Here is a 25,138-nt window from a genome sequence, read left to right as displayed (position 1 = left end):
GGCTCGGAGCCTGAGCCGCCGCCACGGCGCACTGCCCCAGCGCGAGGCTGCACGACAGCGACGACCGCAACGCCGACCAGCCGCCACCCGCGCCGCCGCGAAGCCAACAGACGCCTCCGCAAGAACGCGCTCGTGCTCGACTTGAATGGAGGCAAGCGCCTCCGACGGCCGCTCACATGCCGTAGAACCTAGTGCACAGGGCGGGGCTCTCCCCGGGCGGCGCAACGCCGGCGTCGGCATCGATCCGCCCAGCTGCCACACGCCTCCGCACGGCGCGTTCTTCCCGAGCCCCGCCTTGCCGCCCGCCGCCGCTGCCACTGACTGCGGGACGGCCCGTCGCACCGCTACTGCGCTTGGCAGCAGATCGACCACCTGGGCTACCGGATCCGGCCTCGGCAGCCCCGGATCCGGCCTCACCGGCGCCAGCGACGCCCGCCCCAAGGTGCTCCCTTCGTCCCCCCGCGGCGGTCACGCCAGCTGGGAGAAAAGGGAGGAGAAGGCAGCCCCGCCGCCGCCGTCCTTGCAAGCCGCGCGGGCTTCCGGCGGCGGCGCGGCGGAGGGGGGAGGGAGGAAGGCGGGGGGCGGCGCCGCCGCCGAAGGTGCCGCCCGTGTCGCCCATCGCCCACGCGGGGGCCAAGCCTATACATTAGTTTTATAAAGGCAGCCGTGGCCTAAAAATGTCAACCTGTTTATTCCCACAGTGCCTTTCAGTAGGTAAAGCTACATATCTATCCATACATCCAGCAGGTTCATGCTACACTCTAACCAGGTGAAAGAATTTTTATCTATAGACCAATTTGTTTGACGACAGAGGCCAAAGGCCGAGCATCTTGGGGGAGAGTACATTACATGCATGTAGCAAAAAGCAAGGTTTGGCACGGATGAACTGGAATAATTTTTACCCTTAGACAAGACTACTCACGCAAGTCAAGTCATGGATGCACACAAGAGGGTAAATAAACTCGCAATGTAATGTTCTCTTGAAAAGCAAGGCTAGCAAGAGGAGTACAGGGTTAAGTGGCATGCTGTTTGGATATTGCTGCGCATAAAAGGCGAAAGCTCGCTCCTCATGGCCATGTACCAAATCAATAAACTAAAGTTACCAAATTCTACAAAAAGGAAGAGGGGCGAGAGAAGGTGGCTTCTCTCTCTTGTCTTAGGCAAGCAAAACTACCATTGCTACGCTATAAAAGGCCTTCACCAACCAAGTGCCTCCTCCGCTCACCCAGAGCAAAATCGACCAAGAGGCCCAGCCAAACCAGAGGCCGGATTAGCCACATCGATCCCACTCCTACCTCGCTCTTGAAGAGTCCGCTGGGCAAACAAGTGAAGCAGCCATGCTGCACCAGCACCATTACCATGGAGAAGTAGCCATGGCCAACCTTCACTGCCTCACATCTCCGAACCCAGCATTCCACGCTCACTGCCATAGCAACATGATCGCCATGCCGCCCACTCCCTTCCAGTTGCCGCCTTCTACCTTTGAACCTACCCACGAAGCACCGGCTGTTGGCAACAGTCCAGCCGGCTCTGGCAGTGCTGATGATGCCTGTGGCGGCCGCATGGTGATGGCAGAGGACGAGCGGAGGCGGCGGAGGATGGTCTCCAACCGGGAGTCCGCCAGGCGGTCGCGCATGCGCAAGCAGCGGCAGCTCACCGAGCTGTGGGCACAGGTCGTTCACCTCCGTGGCACCAGCCGTCGCCTCCTTGACGAGCTGAACCACGCAATGAGGGACTGCAGTGACATGTGCTGCGAGAACGCCCGGCTCGAGAAAGAGAAGGCTGAGCTCAGTGCCAAGCTCGAGCGCCTCATGCAAGCACAGAACAACACCACGCCAAGCTCCTCGTCAGAGCCGCGAGATGACACGGCTACTGAATAAATTCATTCTTATCTTCACATTTTAGCTACGACGATTGTTATTAGTATACCAAATAAAACATGTTTTGAGGTGGTTTATTTGGCCTTTTTTTGCCTTTTTAATGTCTGCAGGTATATTCTAACTACCTATTATGACATATCTTTTTGTCAAGCTGGCTAAGATAAATTTGGATCAGTTGTACTAGCACGTTACTATCAAAAGGACAGAAACAACACAGCACATAGATGAAAAAACAAGAAACTTCCAAAAAACCATCAAGGGATAAGAAGCCTTACGATTGGTTTCTTCCAAACAAATGCTGCTTTCCACTGAAAATGATGTGGGGTGGTAATGGACCATGGCCCTAATGCTCTCTTCACAATCCTACTTGGCCCTTAAATTTTTTAGCTCAAAATTGAATAAGATTAGATCCCGATCCCTTTAGGGTCCGGCCCTTAGATTATCTAGACAAAAAAGTATGGCCCTTTACCACCCCTGTGAGTGGGGTTGCCGGGTATTGTAAACTTAAGCTTTCTTCAGCGCTTGTTTGGTAGTATTTCAGAAGCTGTATTTTCGAAAGGAAAAGGAAAGAAAAGGTAGCATTGGTTCATTCACAAACCAAGCAATAAAATCAATTCAGATGCCTATTGAACTTAATTCTCTCGAAGATGAACAAATAAATATGTGAACTTGCATCCTCGATTTAATTTCCAATCGGAATTTGATACATAAACTTTAAAATGTTGTCTGAAAAAGAAAATTCAGATGTGAATATATTTTGTTTAGTTGTTCCAATAGAACAGTTTTTTTAAAGGATGATACTGAAACAGACTTAATCATGAAAGGAATAGCCAGTAAAAACTCGACCGGAGGGATAGACATAAGTATGATTTCGTCTTAAAGAAGAGTACCTCAGCTTCGAAGCCATGCCGGTTACAAGGTTTCGATTGACCCCATAGTTCATCACTTTGCCGTGAGAAGCCTTGGTAAAGGAATAGCTAGTAACTAACAGAGTGGATTAAAAAATCAAGAAAATGCACGGGCTAACATATCGAATTTACTGAACCCACAGGTAACATGAACATCTTTTTTTTTCTCGAATGCGCAAGAGAACTGTGCAATCATTATATTAAGGAGAAAAGCCCCCCCCCCCCCCCCAAAAAAAAAAAGAAGTTACAGATGAAAAGGGGCTGTAACCCCCCTGAATTACAACTACACTGACTTGCTTTTTGAAAAAACTAGACCAGGATTGGACCAAAAAACTGACAAATTAACTGCCTCTAGATGCCAGGGCGAGGAGAAAGGAAATTCCTCTAGGCCCGGCCAAGGACCACTGCTGCAGATCTTCAAGGGTGGTTGAGATGATGTTAGAGATACTAGGAGAAGCGCCCTCAAACACACATCGATTGGGGTAATTCCATAAATTCCAGGCTCCAAGAATTAAGAATTATGATGGAGTTCAATCCCTTAAGGACCTGACCAGACAGATATAAATAATTCTAGAATCTAGATGCTTACACGTGTTCTTTCAATGCCAAATTTGGACATAGAAACCACTTAAGATGCATGTGCACTAGTTCAATTATAATTTCAGAAATGCTGAATCTATTTTTATTTCACTTGGAGATAACCTAAGGCAGTAACATGGCAATAATATACCAGGTTCATTACCTTTCCAGTAATGTGGGTGTCAAATTAGTGTCGATAAAAATAGCACAAAGAAACTGATATAAGGATGCATCTGAAATTTGCAAGTGGCAAGTGTGCCATCACATCATGCTATCTAAACTTGCGTGAGCATTTGAATATAAAATGCAAAGACAGAATACTGTGAGTTGTTCACATCACGAGGACCAAGCAGAGTGTTTAGAAAGCAAGAGTCTCGATACATACTTACACAGGCTGGCAGGCAAGGCCAACAACAATAGAAACCTCTGCAGTGTTGTTGATGCAGCTTTCCATATAACAGGATAAGAACTGGAAAGTACTACAGCATTTCAACAAGCTGTCAAAAGAGCCAATATTGAGATACAAACAGTGTATTTCCAGCTGCAGGTAGATAGAAACAGTGTACAGAATTACGATCAGTAGTATGAATCTGTAGATAAGAACATTTTACCCCCCCCCCCCCAATAATTACGGCAGAAACATTTCCAACAATTCAGCTCTGGGAAAATGTATGAAAATGAATGTGCTTTAGAGAGTAGTAAAACCAAATGACACTGCTACAAGTGTGGGCCTAGGCAATGAGGAAATTGGGGATAAAAAGATACAAACATTGAAGATATGGACATTAACAAGATAAATATACTCATAACAAAAAGAATTACTGTGAAGTATCGGTAGCAGGCCATCAGCATGCTTTCTTGAGTTATAAATCACCATGTGAAAAAGGTAGCTTCGTATTTCATCCGCTTGTGTATCGCCACACAAAAATAAATTAAGTCGCACAATGACATCCAAAGTATTAAAGAACAACAATTAATGGATCACTAGAGATAGTCTATAGTACATCAATTTGAATATCAAGAATAAAACATTATTCCTTGCTACAGATGCTTCTGGAACAGGTTCAACAAACTGAATTTAGAGCAGGTTACAAACATTTTTGGAGTCAATTTTCTTTCATGATAGCTTACATACTTCAGGTTGCATACCCCGGACTACAGAGGAACAGCAGACAACCTGATTTGCCTACCGTTAATGCATCAAGTCAAGTCTTCTTGGATTGCTGTCTCTTTCCAGGCGTTAGATTGTTTTCTGTGGCCAAAGCACTAGCATTATTTTTTGGTGAGACATCACCTGCTAAAGGTGGAGAGCTGTTCTTGGCAGAGGAATCTGCTGCTGAAGACGGATAATTTCCCTTCTCATGGCTGTTCTTGTCCCGAAAAGAAAACTCTGGGTTTGCAAATGATCTTGTACAGGGCCACCTAAGGGGGGGGGGAAATAAGATTTGCAATCTTGCTATATTGGAACCTGAAATGGTTACATGAAACATACCTGCTTGACTGAACTGTTTCACCTTCAACAGTGGTTTCTGCTTCAAAGATGTTCCCTATTAACATGATAAAGAACATAACTTTTGTAAAAGGCCTAAGAAAAGAGAGCTAGGGCTGATTCAAACTTATAATCAATCAAAATGAAATTTTGTTAATCCACAGGGAACAGTCCCCAACTAGAAAACACATGGGAAACAATGAGACTATCAATCAAGTAAACAGTAACAGGTCTTACAAGCAGAGACATTAAACAATACACTGCATTTGAAATACAGAGTTTCTAGTTATTTGCTGTAGAGAGATGGGAAACACCGCACCCCCTAGATTTTTTTTTGGTGGTGGGGGGGGACCCTTTCATAAGGCTTGGAGTACAAGAATACATACGAGTATATCACACATGTACAATTGCACAATACAGGCTATATATGTCTAATATTTGCGGAGGCTTCTAGAATATTTGCACCAGCATTGTCATGCAAAGGCACATCCGAATTGAGCATAAAGATCATGCTAGCAATGTCCATTCAGTAAAGTTGTCTTTTCCCATCCTTTCCTTTTCTCCTCAGAGAATCCCATTTCTCTAGGAGTTGGCTAGTGGAAGACAGTAAAGTAAATTGAAATTCAGAAAAGAAATGGCAGCTCATTAGATAATTGTAAACATAAAGTACATTCTTATTGTTAATAGTCCAATACTGTGCTCCCATAAACATTGATTTGTAGTGCTTGAAGATGTTGATCAAATGAATTATTAACACAAAAGGTTCATACATAAAAGATAGCCATATATCAATATCATGCCTACTCAGTGCTGACTAACAAATAATATGCTTGGCCACCTTTGATGTAACAATGGATCATTTTCCATAACGAGTGACAAGCTAAGCACATACATAAACTATAAGAAGCTTCAGGAGCAATATATATGTAAGGATATCAATGGTAAAATGGTATCTGTCGCTACTGGATCGACAGTAAGTTCAATATTTGGGATCCATGGAGGAATGATTTTTCATGTTGTTGATACCTTCTGCCTAGCATGGGAAGATGCAGTAGCGAGTTAGTTCTCATCTTCAGGCAGCTAAACAAATCTAAGACTAGTTTGAGCTGAAGGTGAAAAGAGAAAAACTAGTTTTCTAGTTTAGTATCTGAAAGGAATTGTGATGATACTAAACTGGATCACATTCAAATTCGGCCAAGCTCAAATAAAATGTAGACTTGAGTACATACAGCTATCACATTAGAACTGACAACAAATAAGTTTAAGGAGTTCCCAATTTGGAAGAGAGTTATGCCCTTGACTTACATATTGCAACTACTGTGTTAGAGAACTGAGTCATGGAATCCATCAAAAACAACATGAAGAGTGTCATCCGAACTTTCATTCATTCTACTTATGTACATAGAACATTCCTGAGAGAAGTATAACACATTTTTCATTTGATGGCAGAGCGCTACAGCCAGGCAAAATGGCCTGCTTGTCTGTGATAAAACAAATAAAAAATGGCATGCACTAGATATTAGGTGACTCTGGATACTGCAAGAAGCTGAAGAGTGCATCAGTACCTCCATTAAAAGCCTTTTTAGAGAAGAACTTAGCTTTCAAACGGGCTGCAAGTATTGCTTGATATCTGTTGATTTTCTGTTCATGCTCTTGGATTACTGCTTCTCTGCACATATCAAATACGATGCTTGAATTTTACTGCAACCTAGAAAGCTTCACACAGTGACAATAAGAAGAATCCAAAGTTCAAAGCAAAGGAGTAACTTTGCTCTTTCAATCATGGTCCTACAGGATTAAGATGTTCTAATTTCTACTCCCTCCAAATCGCAAATGTATGTAAGCTGTAATGTTCTAGACTTGTAAGGACCGATTAAGCTGTTCAAAATACAAGTGTATTTAATAATAAGAAAAAAAATCTAAGGTTTGAGGTCCTCTTCCGAAAGGTAACTAGTCAAACAGTTCAGCGTACACCTTACAAAGTCAAAATTGTCCAAATCTGCCTGTCAATCATGGGATCCTGATACAAAATCCAATTGAGAGACCTAAACTCTACAAGGTAGAATACATGACACTACAGATGAAAAAGAATAAATGTGTCAAGACCAAACCAAACTTTTGTGTCATCAACTAGAGGACAGAAACTTATCTTTTCTTCTTCTCCCAGAGAACCAGATATGCTGAGGGAGTCACAAAATTTGGAGAAAATATATTGAGCAAATTGTTACCTTAAGACCTTGACACACTTTCTGAAAAAGCTACCCTAACTTTATTCTTTTCGCCCATTAGTTTTACATGACTATCGACGGCATATAGTCTAATCATGTCCTGTTCACATGCCTAACACTGTCACACATGAGATACTCATCTGTGCACCATACCAGGCCCAGAGGTTTTTGCAAAGTAGTATATCTTTTGCCAAACTTTGCTTACAAACAAATATGTTAAAGTCCTAAAATATTAGTGATGATGTGCCAAAACGGTTTCGGTTCTGGCTCCACCACAGTCCACAGCACCACTCCTAGTTCACAAGGCAAAACGCCAAAACCACAAATGGGGTGACTGATGTGGTACTCCTGTTTCTGGTATATATAACACTAATCTACTGTGCATTGTTATAGGGCTACCAGTAACAGGGACCAGGGTAACTATCCCATCTCATCCATGCACTCGTAACACACATCTACCGCTATCGACTATACAACAACGCAGTCACAGATTCTAATTCTACCCCATCTAGTCCAATGGGTTCACGCATAAAACAATGTCACCGTAAGTGAAGCCGCGTTTCTATCGAGAATTACGCAAAGACAGAGCATGCATTGCTGGAACAGAGGCAAGGGAGATCGCAATTACGAGTCATCATCCCGCGCCAAGTGGGGCTTATTGGCCTCCTCCTCCTGCTGCTGCGGGACAGTGGCGGCGGCAGCGCTTTCTCCCTCCTGCACGCACCAGTCAGGAGCTCAGCTTGGAGGGGGGGCAGGGAGCAGACTCAACCTGAAGATACAGAGGCAACGAGCCAATAGCGAGCGATGGAGGAAAAAAAATGGGATTGTGGGGGGGACCTTGAGTAGGTGCTGCTCCGACGTCGGGGCGGGGGCGGCGGCGGCGGTAGCAGCAGCAGCTGCTGCTGCTTCTGGCGGCGGGGCGGGGGCGGTACCAGCGGTGTGCGGCCACGGGGAGGAAGCCATCGATTACGCAGTGATGCGGCCGCCGGTCTGCCGGGAGGCCGGCGCTGAGAAATTTGCTGGTGAATCGATGGAGAGTGCGAGGGGTGCCTGCCGGTATCCTTGGTTTTATTTTGGGCGCACATGCTGCGCAGGGTACCCTCCCATCTGAAATTAAAAATTTGAGAAGCCAGATTTGAATTTACGACGACAAATTTACTAAGAAGAGGTACAGCAGTTATTATAAATGTTAATCCTCTTCTAGAGCGAGTTTTGATAGACAAGTGGTTTGTTAGCAACACAAATAACAAGAAATTGTGGATCTTATGACTTACGAGCATGATAAAATTATGGGTCTGTTTGGTAGGGCTCTGACTTCTTCAAAAATAGCTCCAGCTCTGGCTCATCTAGTGAAGCAAGTCTCTGATGGAGCTGGAGCCGTTTTGAAAAACGTTTGGCAAAATAGTTTCTAGTATTGATGTCTACTCACGGAGCCGCTTGGAGCCATATTTCGTGGCTCCACCTCTACAATGGAAGCCGGAAGGGGCTCTAGATGCGACTCCTTGACTGGAGCTGCTCCACAATGAACCGTTTGGTAGGTTCTAGCTGGAGCCGGTTTTAGAGTCCTACCAATCAGGCCAAATATAGAAAATCGTCATGTGAAAAAACATCGATACATGATAGCACTTCCTCACAATAAATAAAGTTCTTTATATGAATATGTTGGGCTTTTGTTCCCTAAATAATATTGTCGCAATGCTCACGAGTGCCTTTTCTTTGCAAACATATATGCTTGTTTAGCTTGATGTTCGCAAGAGCCAACTGTGCACACCAGTTTATGGCAGCTGGAATAAAGATTCGGTGGTAGTTTGAACTGAACTTTAAGCAACGTTCAAATGGCTCTATGTTTTTTTAGCTTTTTTTAATGTTTTAGCGTTCAACTGCAAATTGGAACCTCATCAAGTACATGAACAGCCCGTTTAAGATATTATTTGATTAGTTCTAATCTTGTGTAAGAAATAAGGGTGGCAGAACGTTAACATTGCTCTTAGTAATTTCGTAGAATGCAGGAAGCTGGGCTACGGCATGTTAAAGATAGATTTAGAAGGTGATAGATGATTTCACCAGATCTAAGACAAATCTGCACATTAAACTAGCACTTCCAGAGGTTATTTATCCGAGGGTGTTTAGTTCCATTTTTTTTGCAAATTACGTGTCACATCAAATTTTTGGACACATGAATGGAGCATTAAATGCAGTAAAAAAATAACTAATTACACAGTTTAACCAATTCATACAAGACGAATCTTTTAAGCCTAATCAGTCCATGATTGGACATTAATTATGAAATAACAATAAAATGTGCTACAGTACCAGAATCTAAACTTTTCACCAACTAAACACCCACGCTTGTTTAGATGCATAAAAGTGAATCTATAAAATAATGTAGCACTTTCATTTGTATTTGGTCATTATTGTTCCGTCATGGGTTAACTAGGCTCAAAAGATTCGTCTCGCATCACAAATTATAGACAAACTATGTAATTAGTTATTTTGTTTAACTACATTTAATACTTCATGCATGCGTTCAAAAATTCAATGTGCTATGAAATCTTGTAGAATTTTGAATGGAACTAAACAAGACCTTAGCATAGCATGTACTATCTCCCTTTCACACTGTTTTCCTGGTCCATATACTTAGGAGACTCTAAGCAAATAAACTTTGACAAAATCGTGATGTTCCCGTCTCATTGGATGGATTTGACATGTTTTCAATTAATCTCTTAATCAAATACAGGTAATCTACCACTTTGACATGCGGACCAGGCAAACATCGTGAAACGGATGGGAGAGTATACAGCATCAACATATTTTGGTACTTTCTTTTTACCAAATTCAAAGCTTTGTGGGAGAATTTCGATTATTTTGTTACATACACTTGATTTTGAGCTGCCGTTTTCTGAAACCTTGGTCGTTTCCGCCCCAAGACGTGCACTGAAAATCTTAGTTTGATGAAAATTTTATAGTTTTGTTTTTCATAACATCACGTTTTGTATAATTGTACTTTCTATTATCTCCGTATCCGTAATATGTTTGTCTATTTTGGACAAGTATCACTGTGGTTCTCTATACGAACGGCCCAGATTCAAGCAAGGCCGATCAAATCTCGCATCGCACGGCAACTTGCTACCCGCCCGCAAGTGCTGCGACTATATGTCGCTCGGGCTACAAACATCAAAACCATCGCCTGAAGCTGGTAGTGGGCTCTCTGCGGACTTATTTGACCCAATAGCAGTTTAACCTTCTAAGTAGGTGACAGTCTATACCAAAAACGCATGCAGTAGATAAGGCAGCATGCTTCGTGCTTTCACCTGACACCTAGTGGAGCAATAAATGATCCAACCATCTTTTTCTTGTTTTTTTTCTATCATGTGTTTTACTATTTTAGACATGCACGCTGACATTAAATGCAAATATATCCACTAAATAGCCATATGTACACTATTTTTATTGTTTCTTATCTATTTTGTTTGGATAATCTCTGATGCTTCAAAATGCATTTGTACATTATTTTTACTTCTTTTCTCTTTCTTCATATGTTTATCTATTTTTCCATAAATTTATTTCTCTAATTCTTTTCTCCTTTTTCCTATTTCTTTTCTTGCACTTTTGTCTAGTCCTTTGTTTCTATTTATTAATCGTTCTTTCTTTTCTATTATGAACCTAATCTATATTTGATTTTTTATCCTTTATAATTGATATCAACCATGTTTGTTTCAAATGTTAATAGATGTATACGTAACTATTATTATTGTATAAATATTTGTTCACATTTACGATTGAGTCATGCTAACCGTATATTAATTTATTTGTATTGTAGACTTATAAATTGGGGTACAAAATAATTTATTTTCTTTATATGCTAACTTTTTTAGCGTGTATATATACTTAGAAAAATAACTTTTTATGATGTAGATGCATTTGTCTTCATGTAAAATTATTTATCCGCGTGTAAATAATTTGTTCGTAACACCAAATTATTTGTTCGCTTTGTCAATTAAATTGTTCTATCATATTGACTCATTTGTTCGTGATATTCCTTTTTATTATTTATCCTATACAAACAAATGTTCGCTATGTGTAATATTTTGTTCGTTGTATATTATTATTTGCTCGCTACGTTTAACTCTTTGTTCGTGAAAAATAAATATTTGTTCGTGTTGTTAAAATATTTGTTCGCAGTAGCCGAAATTAATTATTGAGTATTAATTTTTTTTTAAAAAAAAATATCATGCAAACATAGGCAAAGTGTGAATCTTGTTTTGAAGATCTTATCATAAGAAAGTTAATGATACAATTCAAATTTAATTTGGATACACGGTTCAAGATTTATAATTTTTTTTAAGTTTTAAACTTTCTTGCATGCGGGATGACATCACCAGTTTTATCTTTTTTGCATGTATGCACCGGTTGTTCTCTATCATGAATGAGAGCAGCGGATTAAATCTGCATCTAGATTATTGGGCTGGCAGTCCATTAACTAAAAGTGAAAAATATTTCTTCGGGTGATAGATGTCCGAACCATCGCCGTAGGTGATGTAGAACCGCTCCCGCCCGCAAGGCCGCAGCCCGCAGCCAGATTCCCCTCACCAAAAACCCTTCCGCCCTCCGCCGTGGCGCCCGCCGCCGCCGCCGGCCCCGCTCTCGTCCGCCTCCACTTCCTAGGCCGCGCCCCACCTCCCACGCGTCCTCCGCGGGACCTGGATTCGTGCGGCGGTCGGCCCAGAGATCATCGCCCCGCCCGGCGGGCGCCCCCCCCCCCTCTCGCTGAAAGGCGCGCGCGCTCCAACTCGTCGTCGCCTGCGATGCAGAGGATACTGTAAGCGAACTATCCATGGAATGAATGATTCGGGCGGGTCATGTTGTACCCTTCTGTTCTCACAGTCATGTTCATTTCTGCGTCATTCAGATCGAGGGCTGCTCGCCGTTGCACCAATTCCTCGGCGGCATTCAAATCCCCACTCGTAATACGCAGAATTTCTCTCTGTACCCTCCGTGTTGCTTCGTGCACTTGCGTGTGCTTTAGATGCTAATGCTACGGGGTTCCTGCAGGCGCAGGCGAATGTGGCAAGCGGACTTCATTCTGAAGATGCTCCAACTTGTTCTAATGGTAAGTGTATTTTTAGTCATTTTGTTTTTGCTATTGTTTTGCACGGAATGTTGTAGGCCTGTAGCTGTTGTTTCTGCGCACTATGGTTAGCATGTTTTGCCATGTTTTCATGGTATTGATCTGGAATTGGTGCTATCAGATCAACTTTTTGCTATGGGTAAATGCCTTGTAGTTGCCTACTTGACGCACGTGTTTTAGTTTTTTGAGACTTGGCTTACTTCCTGTTGTTTCCATGATTGTCCTTCTCCTGCAGCAAGTTTCACTTGTACCACGCTTCCTGACTTGGGTTATCACCTTGTCTGGCTGATCTTAATGATTCCCATAATTAGCAGAGTTACTGTGTGAATTTTGTGCACATCAATATGTAAGCAGTGCTGTAATGATTGCAGAATATGATAATTTGACATGGAAGACTAGTTTGGTCAGATCTATGCAAGCAGACATTGTCAATGCTCTCCGTAGAGGTGATCGGCAGCGGGCATCAATGATTCTTTCAAACTTTCAAAACACTGATTGGGCATTGACTAAAGATGATTTCTCTTATATATTGGAGTATTGCGCAGAAGCACCTGATCCTTTGGTAAAGTTACTGTTACATGTTTTTTAAAATTTTACAAGAGCTTAAGGTTTAATACATTTGTTTTGACTATTACTCCATCGATGTTTTCCAATACTTATAGTTTGTTATGGAAACTTTGGAATTCATGGAGGAGAAGGCTATTGGTATGAGTAAGGGTATCTACAGATATGTCATTCGTGCCCTGAGCAGAGGAGGATACTCGAAGGAGGTATGCGATGCTCCTCATTTCTCAATATAACAGCAATGGTAGTAGCATAATATATTCTCTTTTAATGATAAAGAGACCACAGTAAACTTTCCATTTCCTTGTGATACTGGCTTAGTCCAGATGCCATTAACAGTGGACCATAGATAACAGACCCAGTTTCTTGGTACTGATTGGAGTGGGTCCGTTATACTTGTGCCTTGTCCACTCTAGCACACTATCCTACCCCAGCATGCTTGGGACTAAAAGTCTTTGTTGTTGCTGTTGCTGTAGTTGTGACTCTTTTGTGCACAGGTATGTCTGCAAGTGTTTGCATGTTCACTGATAGCGCAGGCATTGTTTTATGCATTATATAATTTTTATTTATAGGAGAGTGGTGAATTGGAGAAAGTGTTGTATGTTCTGCTAATGCAAGTATTCCATAAAATTAGCAAACAAGTATGAGGCACAGAGGCTGGTTTATGGAAAAAAAAGTACACTACAATTATATTACTGTTTGAAATACAAGATAGATGCATGGTTTATGTGTTATTTCGATGATAATTCAATTGGATTTGATTAAGTTGATTACTTATTTTTTTCTTCTTTACAAGTTGGGTTGAGTGGAATTCATTTTTTTTCATATGTGCTATATATTTATCAGCTTATTGAATACTTCAGCTACGCGCAATCTGCAAGTTTAGAATCTTCTTTCCTATGTAGGCACTTCACTGGCTGACTCTTCTAGGGGAGAAAGAAAGCACTCATGCCACTTTGCCATTTTTTAATATCTTTCTAAACTCCTGTGGAAGTAGTGGAAATCTGAAGGATGCTGAATGCTGTCTAGAGATAATGGAAAATTATCTTCTGGGGAAGTCTGAAATAACGTACTATGAGCTTTTGAAGGTTTGTAGAAGAAATGTTCAATATTGCTGTTCTTAAATTTCTTTTTTTATATGCAACTCACCTGACTTGTCTATTGTAGTTGCAAGCCTGTATTCATGCCTTGTTCGTTATAAAGCTTCCTGTTTGGTCCTTTTTTTTCAAACTTAACATGCTGTCGCTGCCTAGGCTGTTCCCTTTAGGCACATTGTTTTGTCTGTGTGAATTGAACCTCCTGAATAAATCACTATACATGACTGCAAATCCATATTTTGTTTCTCACTTTCATTTCTTAGTAACTTAGTAATGTTGTTGACGAACTTTAGTTTTCTCTTGTGAAAAATTGACACGTCATTTTGCTTTGTGTATCTTATGTTTTGTTCTTCTCGCATCATGTTAGGACATTCGTTTCATCTCGTGCAATATTATATTTCATTTATATAGTAGCCCTTACCACATATTCTCTCATGGTTTATAATTGATGTTGTGACAGCTTGCTTATTTGAACTTTCAGCTTGACTGTTACATTCTCGGTTCATGTCATTTATTCATTCTTGATCTAATATTGTGACAGCTTTGCTTATTGTTTTTGTATATGTTTTAGATTGCAGTCTTACAGGGAAATCTGCCTGCAGTTTATGATATTTGGAAGGACTGCACTAGATATTATAGCCCAAGCATTATTATGCAAAGGAAAATTTTGAGGGCGTTAACCACGTTTGGTGACCTCCAATCTGCATATCACATCTTGCAGCATATGGTAGTCATTGCTGCACAAAGCTCTGGCCATCTGAGGTTGTCTTCTAAAAGAAGATACCAATCATCAAGATTAGACATTCCTGTACTTGCATTGAGTGAATCGGAAGATCTCAAATTGTTACCAGACTGTAACCTGCAACCATCTCAAGGGAAGCTGGCTACTGGTGAAAATTCAGCTGATGTTCAGCCTGAGTTATTTGAGGAGAAAACTCAGTCATTTGAAATTGTTGAATTGAAAGCTGATGTATTATCTGAAGGTCTGATCTCCATTCCATTTGCATACACTATCCGCCATATTAGATTACTCATCCCAATGAGATATAAACTTATTTTGTTTCAGTTTTGTTCTAGGCAACGATCTTGCTGATAAGGTTGGACTAGAGAATGGGAGTGTTCCAGATGCATTGAGATTTGTGGGAAGTGCAGTAAGGAGAATTCTGAGATGGTCGTTCAACGATCTTATGCATGCATGTGTACAATTTAACAACTGTCAGTTAGCTGAGCAGTTATTTCTAGAGGTAACAAATGTATACTTCTTGACTGTGTAATCTGTATCATTACCATGCAATCTTCATGTTAAATTTTACTTTGAATATTTCTCTGAAACTTCAAGAATTTCTTTCTTCTGGATGGTAAATGTGCATGTACAGTGTGTCAACAATTAGTTTTCTAACTTGATTCGTTTCATCTTCCGCACTGTATTTGATCTTAGAATAGGAGGGATGCCATTTCTAACTTGATCTGTTTCAGTCATGTTTACTGGACCTTTGTTTTTTTAATTTATGTTTGATTTCACCTGCAAGGATTGTCACCAACATAGATGATAAAATCTATTTTTATACGAACCATTACTCTGCCATTAATTTTGGTCCTGCAGAGAGATTTGATTTAAAGTTCTAGTTTGTAACATGTGATCGTGCATTTTAGTGCCATTTTCATATGTTTATCCAATGTTATTAGCATAAAAGGTAAGGACTGCAATTTTCAGTTAGTTTAATGGTGAAAGCATTTTAGCTGAAAGATTCCCATATGCTCACAGACTGTGTTGGTAATTTAATTTTTCTCTCCAGATGCAAAAACTTCGATTGCGGCCATCAAAATTTACGTATGATGGGTTTGTCAAGACTGTGATAGCTGGCAAAGGAGTTGCATATGCCATGAAAGTGGTCTGCACCAGTAACTTACTGTTTATGTTCCAGTTACTTGAAAGGGCATCTCAATAACATGATGATAACACACGTCATTTTTTTTATCAAAGCAATACAGTGCAATAATATGCAGCTCTCATGTGTATTCGTGAAAAAAAGAATTTAGACTAATTATTGTTAAGAGTGCTGCGATGTTAAGCATAAAATACTTCAAAAACTCTATGTAAAATTGAACTGTACCTGTACTGTTACTACCTCTAGTTCTGGTCTGTTTTACTTGTTTAAGATATCGATACCATCTCCAATGTACATGTCTAACTGTTACCAAATCTGTGTTATACTGTTATCGACAATAAAACCATAATGTAGTAGCACTTTTCACGAAAAATTTATCAATATCTTTTTCACGGGACAAATTTAAGTATTTTTATGTAAGTTTTTGACTCCACAAATCCTATGACTATCAATTTTAGTTCGGATATAGCATTATTTCTGGTACATATCTTAGATTCATCTGTTTTTTCAGATTGAAGTGATGGAGAGAAGGGGCATTAAACCTTACAATGATACACTTGCTGCTCTTTCAGAGGGTTATAGCAAAAAATTACAGTTGGATTTGGCTGAGGACTTTTTGGAAAGAATTTCAGAGATACGACCAAAGCATATACGTGCCATTAATGCTTTGCTTTCTGGATGTGAGATTATGGTAATGCATTCACTCTGGACTTAGATCTTAGGATATTGGATTTCTGTGCGCCCTGCTGTCTTGGAATGCTTGATGCTCTACATCATATCCACAAGAAATAGTTTTCCATACCTGTCACTGCACCAGTCTGTCAAATTAAAGGTTCTGTTTTGTTAATACGAAGCATGAAATAATCCTCTTCAAAATTTCTGCAGAATGAACCAGAAAGAGCTGTGCGCATACTAGCTAAAATGAAGCAAGTGAACATGAAGGCAACTCTCAGGACGTATGAACTTTTGTTTTCTCTGTTTGGCAATATCAATGTTCCTTATGAAGACGGAAATGTGCTCTCTCATGTTGAGGTTTCCAAAAGGATAAGCATAATTGAGATGGACATGCTAAATAATGGAATCCAACACAGTTTTGTGTCTATGAAGAACTTAGTAAGCTTGCTTTCCATTTAATATATAAATCTTTGTATTCTGTCTGGGTCCGGTTTATAAGGAACAAAAAGTATCATTTTTTTTCTATTGTTACAAATTTGAGAAAAATTCACATGAATATCTTGGTTTTGGGATACTCAATGTGTCCTTTTCTGCTAAAGTGGGGAACAAAAAGTATGCCATTCTTTGGTTTTTTTTTTTCACTTTGTCCACATCATGTTTTGAGAACTCTTTATGCCTGTCTTTGAACTTATTGTTTTCTATCAAGAATTCCCTGTGACATCTTTATTATTTCAAGGCACCAAATCCACTAATATTTTCAGTGGTTAATTCATTACAATTTATGGTAATTGGGAGCAGTATTTTAGTTAACCTGAATAGGGCATTTCATTGTTGTCTGTGAAAAGTCTCTGAATATTATAAGTTTATAACCTGAAACCTCTGTCATAACGCCAAAACCTTTGATATTACAAGGTCACTTTATATTACAAGGTTTATTTTGTATTGTTTTGTTCACTCTGATATTACAAAGTTTTATTTTGTATTGTTAGGACAAGGCTTTGGCCAACAATTACTCCATCAGTATGTCATTTATGTGATACAAATTTAAAATCATAAGTATGAACTATGAATCTAATGATATGCATTAATGAAGTATTTGTTGGTCAAAAATTTCCTAAAGAAAAAGAATACACGTTGTAAAGATGAATAGAAAGTAATCCTCTCTAAAAGTTTACTCACTGGATCACTAATTATCATCAAAAAGCCATCTGTAAAAAATCGTGGTTTTGGTTGTGATTTCACTTGTCATTCCCATCTTCAGTGCTTCTTAACATGACAAATCCTTTGAACTCTTAATGTTCTAATGATTCTATTTCAGATACGAGCTTATGGAGCTGAGGGGATGATAGAGGAAATGCTGAGGTACCTGAATGTAGCTGAAAATACCTTGTGGAACATAAATTCTTATCAGAAGAGTGATCTCTACAGTGTTGTGTTGCATGCTCTTGTCCAAGCCAAGGAAGTATGTGTCAACAACCTGTTAAGTTTGTTTTGATGTGACATAATGATGAATTCTTCTCTCTTTTGTTTGTAAAAAGATGTAAATGCAACCACCCTTTAAGTTGTAGTCATGGTGTTATGCAATTACTTTTGAATTGGGCGTGAAATTAATACTAAGAAGTTCTAAATGATTCAAGATTCACCCGCTTTACTCTTATTTACAAAATTTCAGGTTCAAATTAATTCTGTGCTACGAATTCTATAGCACATTTAGCTTTTCTTTTCTTAAATTTTAACACACTTTGAGTTTGTAGCTGAAAATTTAAAGTATGCCACAGCACTTCATAGACAACATCATCAGTTCTTTTGTATAAGAAATGATTCATGCTGGTTTGGTAGGAAATGTTCATGCTGGTTTGGTGCCAAACTGAAAATTCATTGCATGATTACACTTAGCAGATATTGAACTTGACATATTATCAAATTTGATCCATGTTGTCTGGTTTGTAGAGTCACAAAGCAATAAGGATTTTCAAAATCATGAGATCATGCGGCATTCCAACCGATATTTCAATTTATACTACCATGATAGAGTGCTGCAAATGGTTACCATGTTTCAAATCAGCTAGGGCATTGCTGTCTTTGATGCTCCGAGATGGCTTCCATCCAACTGTCGTGACTTATACATCTCTCCTGAAGGTAAATCTGGCTAAGCATAGGAGCATCGCACATCCCTTTAGATTATTATACTACTGATTACTTGTTAGTTGAGTTGACTTTTGCATATTCATTTACTTGGTCTCATGTCTATTTTTCTTGATATGATAGGTTGCATTAGCAAAAGATGATTTTGAGGGGGCTCTGGATCTGCTTGATACATGCAAAACTGAAGGAATTGAGCCTGATATACAGATGTTCAATACAGTACTCTCACATGCATATTATAAAGTATGTTTGTTATAATAATGATCTATTTCTCTTCCCCAGCTAAAATGATTTTTGAAGTTTAGCTCATTTTTTGAACATTCTTCGCAGGGTCAAATTCATGTCATCGAATACATTGTGGAGTGTATACATCGAGCAAAAATCCAACCTGATCCATCAACACTCTGGTACACATTTTGTGTGTACGAGGAGCATGAACTTTACAATACTGCAATTGAGGCATTGCAAGTACTCAGCATGAGAATGATATCTGAGGATGTCAGCATCTGTAGCGAGAAAATAACTGTTTTTGAAGATATAATCCTCAGTGAAGAGCCAGATGCTGAACTGAGAATCATAAGGACATTCGAAGCAGGTGAAGAGTTTCTTGCAACAGCTTTACTGAACCTGAGATGGTGTGCGATAATGGGTGCCACCATATCTTGGTCACCAGAGGAGAGTCTTTGGGCATGGAGGCTGGCATCCTCGTACGATGATAACAGGAGACCACATATAAGCCCCCCGGAAGTCCCCCAATCTTGGGGAAGGAAATCCTATTTCTGAGTATCAGGATAAGGAAACTAATGGAGGCAGAACAGAGTCATTGTCCCAATCTAGTGGTAGGCAGAACCAAATGAATCTCTCTGCTAGGCATGATTACTACATCATGTTTTCTTTTGCTGGAAAGTATCCAGTAGGTGGACTTCCTTTTACCTAAACACCATGGTTGGACCTGCCTGCTTGTTCATCACCACCCATCCTGAAGCTTGGTCATGAAATTTGTTCTGCGAGGGGCTGGTCTGTTGGCCTGTTGCACCTTTTTGAGCTTTCTGGGCCGACAGCTTTTAGGCCAACATTACTTGATAGGTTGCTTACCTGTTATTCATCTAGCTCTAACCATTACTAATTGTATCAGGAGCATTCTGTGGAATTTGTTGAAACATATTTGATGGTGACGAAGATTGAATCACGTGGCACTGACGGATAAATAAGAGGTTACAACTCAACAGTAGCTGGAAGCTGGGTTGTAGCACCTCAAAACAACTTGTTCTAGTTATTCTGGAGAAATATGGATGTTGTTATAACTTGGTCTGACAGAGGTGGATTAAAGAAGTATGGAGAAGAATGAGGTATACTAATTGACATATTATCGCTTACTAGTTGGTCTTTGTTGTACATTATGTACTGGTGCTTCAGGGTCTGTTTGTTTCCTCCATCTTTTTTTAGCCTCTATCACATCAAAAGAAATCTTGCCATTTAGAGTATCAAATAAAATTTATTTAAGCTTTTCAAAAAAATAAAATTTATTTATAAAATGTTTTTGACAGATGGGTGCTAATTTGCGAAACGAATCTAATGAGCCTAATTAATCCATGATGCTACAGTAACCCTCCGCTAATTATGGATTAGTATCTCATTAGATTCGTTTTGCAATTTAGTTTTAGGGTTTTGCAGTTAGTTTTATAATTAGATTTTAATACTTCTAAATACTAAGATTCTTTTTTATGTGACATTGTCTAAAGTTTAGTCCTTGGAACCAAACAACCCTCATTAGTTGTCTTCTAACAGCCTTTTTGTTCACTTTCTAGGCGAATAGCAATCCAACATGACATCACTTCTAACAGCCTTTTTGTTCACTTTCTAGGCGAATAGCAATCCAACATGACATCACTTATGTACATTCGTTCCATGATTCCACAAATAACATATATCAATCATGTCGAGTAGTATCTCCCCATGGTTTCTCTTCCCCCCTATTTACCGCCTGTTTTTGGCACCTATGTTGGCATGTTGCGAAGCATCATTTTTGGGATCCTTTTGTTTTTCTTTCTGTAATGAATGAACTTATGTCCATAGGAAATTTAGAGAATTTCGTGCTCCAAACGGTCAAAATCTCCGGCCATCATTTTTGGGGGGGGGGGGGGGGGGATAGAGGATGAGAAATCCGAGAGTCCAGCTCCAGAGTTTCGGCGTAAATGGGCTGTTTCCCGCAGGCAGCTGAATGACCGAGGTTCATCCATGCCAGAATTCAGGTCCATCTCAGAAGCTCGGTTCGTCTGCTCTCGGTCGCACGCCGGTCCTGCCTCCCTCTCCGGCTCTCCCCCTCCGCTCTCGCCTCTCGGTCGCCTCGCCACTCGCCACGGGGGCTCACGACTCGGAAGAGAAGCGACGCGGACCCGGACACGGACACGGGCGTGCCTCTCTCGTCTCGCGCAGGTCCAGGTCCAGGTCCAGGTCCAGCCTTCCAGGTGGTCGCGTCGCCGCCTCTCCTCCCGCCCTCTCGCCGCTCCGCGTGTCACTCGCCGCTTCTCTTCCACCCCACCGCCCATCCCACCGCCTCTTGTACCTCTCGCGCCCCGCGGCCGCGATGACATAGACGCAGGCTCGAGCGAGAGGAGCGCGCAGGGGGTCCCCCACCGCATGCTAGAGCAGGACGACGGGAGGCAGGGAGGGGAGGAGCATGGCGCTGGGCGTGGTGTTCCACGGCGCGCAGCTGGCGCTGGATCTGGCGGTGGCCGGGATGTCGCTGGCGGTGGCGCTCGCCTTCTTCGCCCTCGTCACCGCCGTGCTCTGCTCCGCCGCGTTCCTCCACCACTCCAAGCCCGCCGCGGCGTCCTAGCCGCCGGCCGCGGCCCCGCCACTACCGCCGCCGCAACCTCTGGGTACATTCCTTGTCATTCACGCGCGTCACCTCGATCTGATTGGGTTCATTTCGTGGCCACTATGCTGGATTGCGGTACTACCAATTCGCATGCGCTACCGTTGGTTAATTCTGTGTGGAGCTGAACAATGCGCGCGGGGTTATGCTTCGAAACTGTAGATGGGAAACATGAGGTCATTCAGAAATGTTAACCGCTATCTCCCAAGCGTATTGAGTGTGTACTGTGCTGCCTTGCATTAGAATCTATAGTCGTATTGACCGGGAAATTTTTAGGTTTTAGCTGCTGCCAGATGTGTACATATGGTTAGAGTTTCTGAACAATTTCACAAACTAAGCTAGTAGGTTGGGATGTTGTGTTGATCTTCTTTCTTGTGATTCACTGAAGATCTGTTCTCAAGCAGATGATTCAGGGTGAAAGCTCCTGACTTGACATTCACTGAAGATTGTGCCTAAGGAGCTTTACAGATCCTGCTTACCAGTTGAGGACTGTGATATCTCTAGATTCATCTTTTTTCAGAGACTATTCAGACGATCCTCTCTGGATAACTTTGCTATATGAAGATTCCTTTTTGATTGAATTCTCTATGTTCAAGTCTTCCTTGGAAAGCCATATGCAACTAGGCAGTAGGCACACACTTTTGAGTTTGAGCAGAGTGATCATGAACTAGCTAGCATCTATCAACCATCATGACACTTCACATTGTAGATTTGTTGTATGTCCATAAAGTGTCAGTATCGGCTTCCATCTTTCATATTAGTGAGTGGTTTAGATATGCTGGTTAGTGTTTGCTTCACCTTGTATTTACGAGTTCAATCAAGTGTGTCAGCAGATTACATTCCCCTTACTACGGCTTTCTTGTTCTATTTTAGAGATGATAGTGCTGTTGCTGATCTAATTACCTCCACATCGAGTGTAGGGAAGGAGCTGCTTCAATCGACGCCAGGGCTGCTTTAGAGCACTTGCAGATGCAAAGAATATTTGATTTTGTACACATCAGATGATAGCTAGAGGCTCTTGTACCACATATGTATGTTTCCTTATGCTGATTTGTAAATTAGCTGTTTGTACTGTAGATTTTGTAATTGCTCTTTCTCAGGACTATTGAAAATTGTTGTATCTCATTCTCTCATAGCGGATTTTGAAAAAAAATAATATTCCTCGCCTTTATAGATTGTACTCTCTTACCCTCCCTCTCCCTCTCGCTCTCGCTCTCCCCCTCTCCCTCTCTCTCTAATTGTTCCTTTGCAATCACATACAGACATTTCAAACTCTATACATACTAGGAACAGTAGAAAGCAACCATAAATAGAGAACAGCCTTCGAAGTATATCTGGACATAGAACTATCAGTTAATACTATATAAATACATGCATTTTTTAATATGATACTAGGAGGATGGTAAGAATATCTAAGGGGTACAATATGTGCACAAGCTCCCAAAAGCCTTGCATTCCCCATGCTCTACAAGGATATTAGCTAGATGATAGTGGTTGAGATACATCCTACTAGGATATTACAGTGTTTACCAAAAGAAGCCTGTTCTTGACGAACTACGTCTCTTGTTGTGGCTTCTTCTAGTGGTCTTATCTTCCCCTTTCTTCATCTTTCCTGGCTTTTTGTCACAGCTGGTCGGGAGCTTGGTATGCATCTCCTCTTGCTCAACGTTACCATGCTCATCTCTGATAGTGTCATTTTTATCATGATCTTTCTTTTCTTTGCCATTACGAATCTTCACTTGAGCTGGTCCTGTGGAAGCATCGGAAGCCAAGGAATCATAATCTCCATCATCATAATCTGCGTCGGGTTTGCTTCTGCCATTGCTGCAGACACTTCCAACATTGCTTCCTTCGGTTTCATTGGATTTGACATCATCAATACTCACCGGGGAGCCCAGGTACATTGTCCATCCGGATTCATTACTGTTGCACTCTTCACCATCATCCCCAGTAATCTGGGAGGATTCCATAACACGGGAGTGCAGAGACACAGAAAGAGAAGCCAAGACAACACAAAGAAAGGAAGATGAGACTACAAAACAACCGAAGGAACACACACGCTAATGCTTCTTCAGAACATCCGAGAATCCAACATCCAAGTCGGAGAAGAGCACCAAAGCCTCTCCCTCTCCCTCTCTCAACAGCTAACCATCTTCACAGGGCAGCTAACCATCTTCCACACAAAGAACTTTGCAAGGGTTGGTTGCTTGTGTCTCTGTGTGGAAGCTTGTCATGGGGCTGCACGCTGCAGAAAGGATGGCAGTGCCCTTTAAATGGGAAAGGCGGCCTATCCTTCCAACTGTTTCTCATAACTTTATCAACTATTTCTGTACCTTCTGTTGCTACCAAAGCCAGGTGTAAAACATTTGGGCTGTGTTTAGATTCGTAAAATGGTGGTAAAAACAACGTGCATGGGTTAGACTATGGTTTGGTAGGATTGGGAGGTCAGAATGAGGCTGGCATAGCTCAAAAGGCTTGTTGTCGCTGCTGTGTCCGTCTGTCATGCAAATGCGTAACTTGTTTATGACAAATCTCCCTTGCATTGCAGGACCAGGTGAACCGTGAACATGTCTTTTGTTTGCTTTAGCATCTGCATGCAGACAATGGCCAATTGGGCTCAAAGTCATTAGATCCCTGCGCTGTATGTGTTTTTTTTTGCAGTAATAATCAATAGCTGTATTCTTAGGCAGCCTGGAATGTTGTTTGTCATCCCTAGGCAGGTCTATAGGTCGCGCCTCTGGGCCTGTGTAGCGTCGTGACAAGTGAAGGGTTGGTTTCACTTCTCCGAAAGCACCCTGTAGTTTCTATTTCATTCTCTTTCCCTCTTAATGAAAAACGTACTCAGCCACAGTCGCGAAAAAATAATCAATAGCTGCATTCTTGTTTGAGGATTCTTGAGTCTGCAGTGAGATGCAGAAACTTGGTTGTAATGCATGGATAGATTCGTAGATATGCTGGAATCTGATAGGCTAAATGCTTTATCAGCATTCAGCTGGCCTGGTTGTTATATGTGTATCGGCAGATGCCTAACTTGATCATTTGGCATCCTTTCCCCCAAGTTCGAGGAACGAACAAGCCTGCCTCTGCCTGACTGACTTGATCCGTAAGTTTTTCAGGAAGTGAGAGGCTGTCAGGGGCCAGAGCTTGCGGCACTCGTAAGAAAATTGCTGAGCCGCAACTTGCTGCATTGTCTGATATTGTCATGTGAGCCCAGCTGACTGAACCTGCCCTCGTGTTGCGCCTTGTTCGTCCCTCCCGTCAGTTTTCCTTTTTTTCTTTAACGAATGGTGCAAGAACATGCTACTTTATTGGCTAAATCCTGAACAAATATGAGTATGCAGCTTTGGAAGACTGTCATCAAAACGATAAAAGTAAGAAACTGCGTACATGATAAAGAAAAAGAGAGAAAAGACGACCATAAGAGCAACTCCAACAGATTTTGCAAATCTGTTTTGTATCGGTAAAAAAAAAGAAAGGTACCAAAACCAAACATGCAACAACATCGCTAAACTGCTCGGCTCGCCATCTCCTTCGCAATACTCCTCGCCCCGTTCGCTTTCTTTCCAGAGCTGGACGGATTCGCCATCCCCTCGTAGCGCGCGCCCAGGCCCTCCTCCCGCACCCAGCCCCTCCTCCCACGTGGCCAGAGATGCGCTGGCGGAGAGGAGGCGGGCCCTC

At 41.4% G+C, this 25,138-nt stretch overlaps 3 protein-coding genes across 4 annotated transcripts; 2 read left to right on the top strand and 1 right to left on the bottom strand.

The window, feature by feature from the left end:
- The first annotated feature begins 1,186 nt into the window (after nucleotides 1-1,186).
- LOC120658886 (basic leucine zipper 8-like) lies at nucleotides 1,187-2,054 on the top strand. Its single transcript, XM_039937022.1, has one exon. The coding sequence runs from the start codon at nucleotides 1,338-1,340 to the stop codon at nucleotides 1,878-1,880; it is 543 nt and encodes a 180-aa protein (XP_039792956.1). The 5' UTR covers nucleotides 1,187-1,337; the 3' UTR covers nucleotides 1,881-2,054.
- Nucleotides 2,055-4,326: 2,272 nt separating this feature from the next.
- LOC120660981 lies at nucleotides 4,327-8,128 on the bottom strand. The gene is made up of 5 exons (XM_039939652.1): nucleotides 7,922-8,128; nucleotides 7,713-7,798; nucleotides 6,422-6,525; nucleotides 4,860-4,914; nucleotides 4,327-4,789 (listed from the first exon to the last, which is right to left on the bottom strand). The coding sequence occupies exons 1-5, from the start codon at nucleotides 8,045-8,047 to the stop codon at nucleotides 4,573-4,575; spliced, it is 588 nt and encodes a 195-aa protein (XP_039795586.1). The 5' UTR covers nucleotides 8,048-8,128; the 3' UTR covers nucleotides 4,327-4,572.
- A 3,505-nt stretch (nucleotides 8,129-11,633) lies between these two features.
- On the top strand, nucleotides 11,634-22,584 carry LOC120660980 (pentatricopeptide repeat-containing protein At1g76280-like). Of its 2 annotated transcripts, XR_005669779.1 has the most exons (16): nucleotides 11,634-11,903; nucleotides 11,994-12,048; nucleotides 12,137-12,194; nucleotides 12,584-12,774; nucleotides 12,875-12,982; nucleotides 13,682-13,864; nucleotides 14,445-14,856; nucleotides 14,951-15,117; nucleotides 15,670-15,765; nucleotides 16,274-16,453; nucleotides 16,648-16,875; nucleotides 17,756-17,899; nucleotides 18,388-18,576; nucleotides 18,706-18,825; nucleotides 18,913-19,931; nucleotides 22,381-22,584. XR_005669779.1 is itself a non-coding variant. In XM_039939651.1 (15 exons), exons 1-15 carry the CDS (start codon nucleotides 11,890-11,892, stop codon nucleotides 19,363-19,365), a joined length of 2,598 nt encoding a protein of 865 aa, XP_039795585.1. In that variant the 5' UTR covers nucleotides 11,657-11,889; the 3' UTR covers nucleotides 19,366-19,961. The 2 variants fall into 2 exon arrangements, 1 of the variants encoding a protein (XP_039795585.1); XM_039939651.1 differs by lacking the exon at nucleotides 22,381-22,584 and having other exon boundaries at nucleotides 11,657-11,903; nucleotides 18,913-19,961.
- Nucleotides 22,585-25,138: the final 2,554 nt, after the last annotated feature.

Source organism: Panicum virgatum, chromosome 2N (assembly GCF_016808335.1).
Source record: "Panicum virgatum strain AP13 chromosome 2N, P.virgatum_v5, whole genome shotgun sequence".
Lineage (NCBI taxonomy): Eukaryota > Viridiplantae > Streptophyta > Magnoliopsida > Poales > Poaceae > Panicum > Panicum virgatum.
Note: the sequence above shows the minus strand (reverse complement) of the source record. Positions and strands in the feature narration are given on the sequence as shown.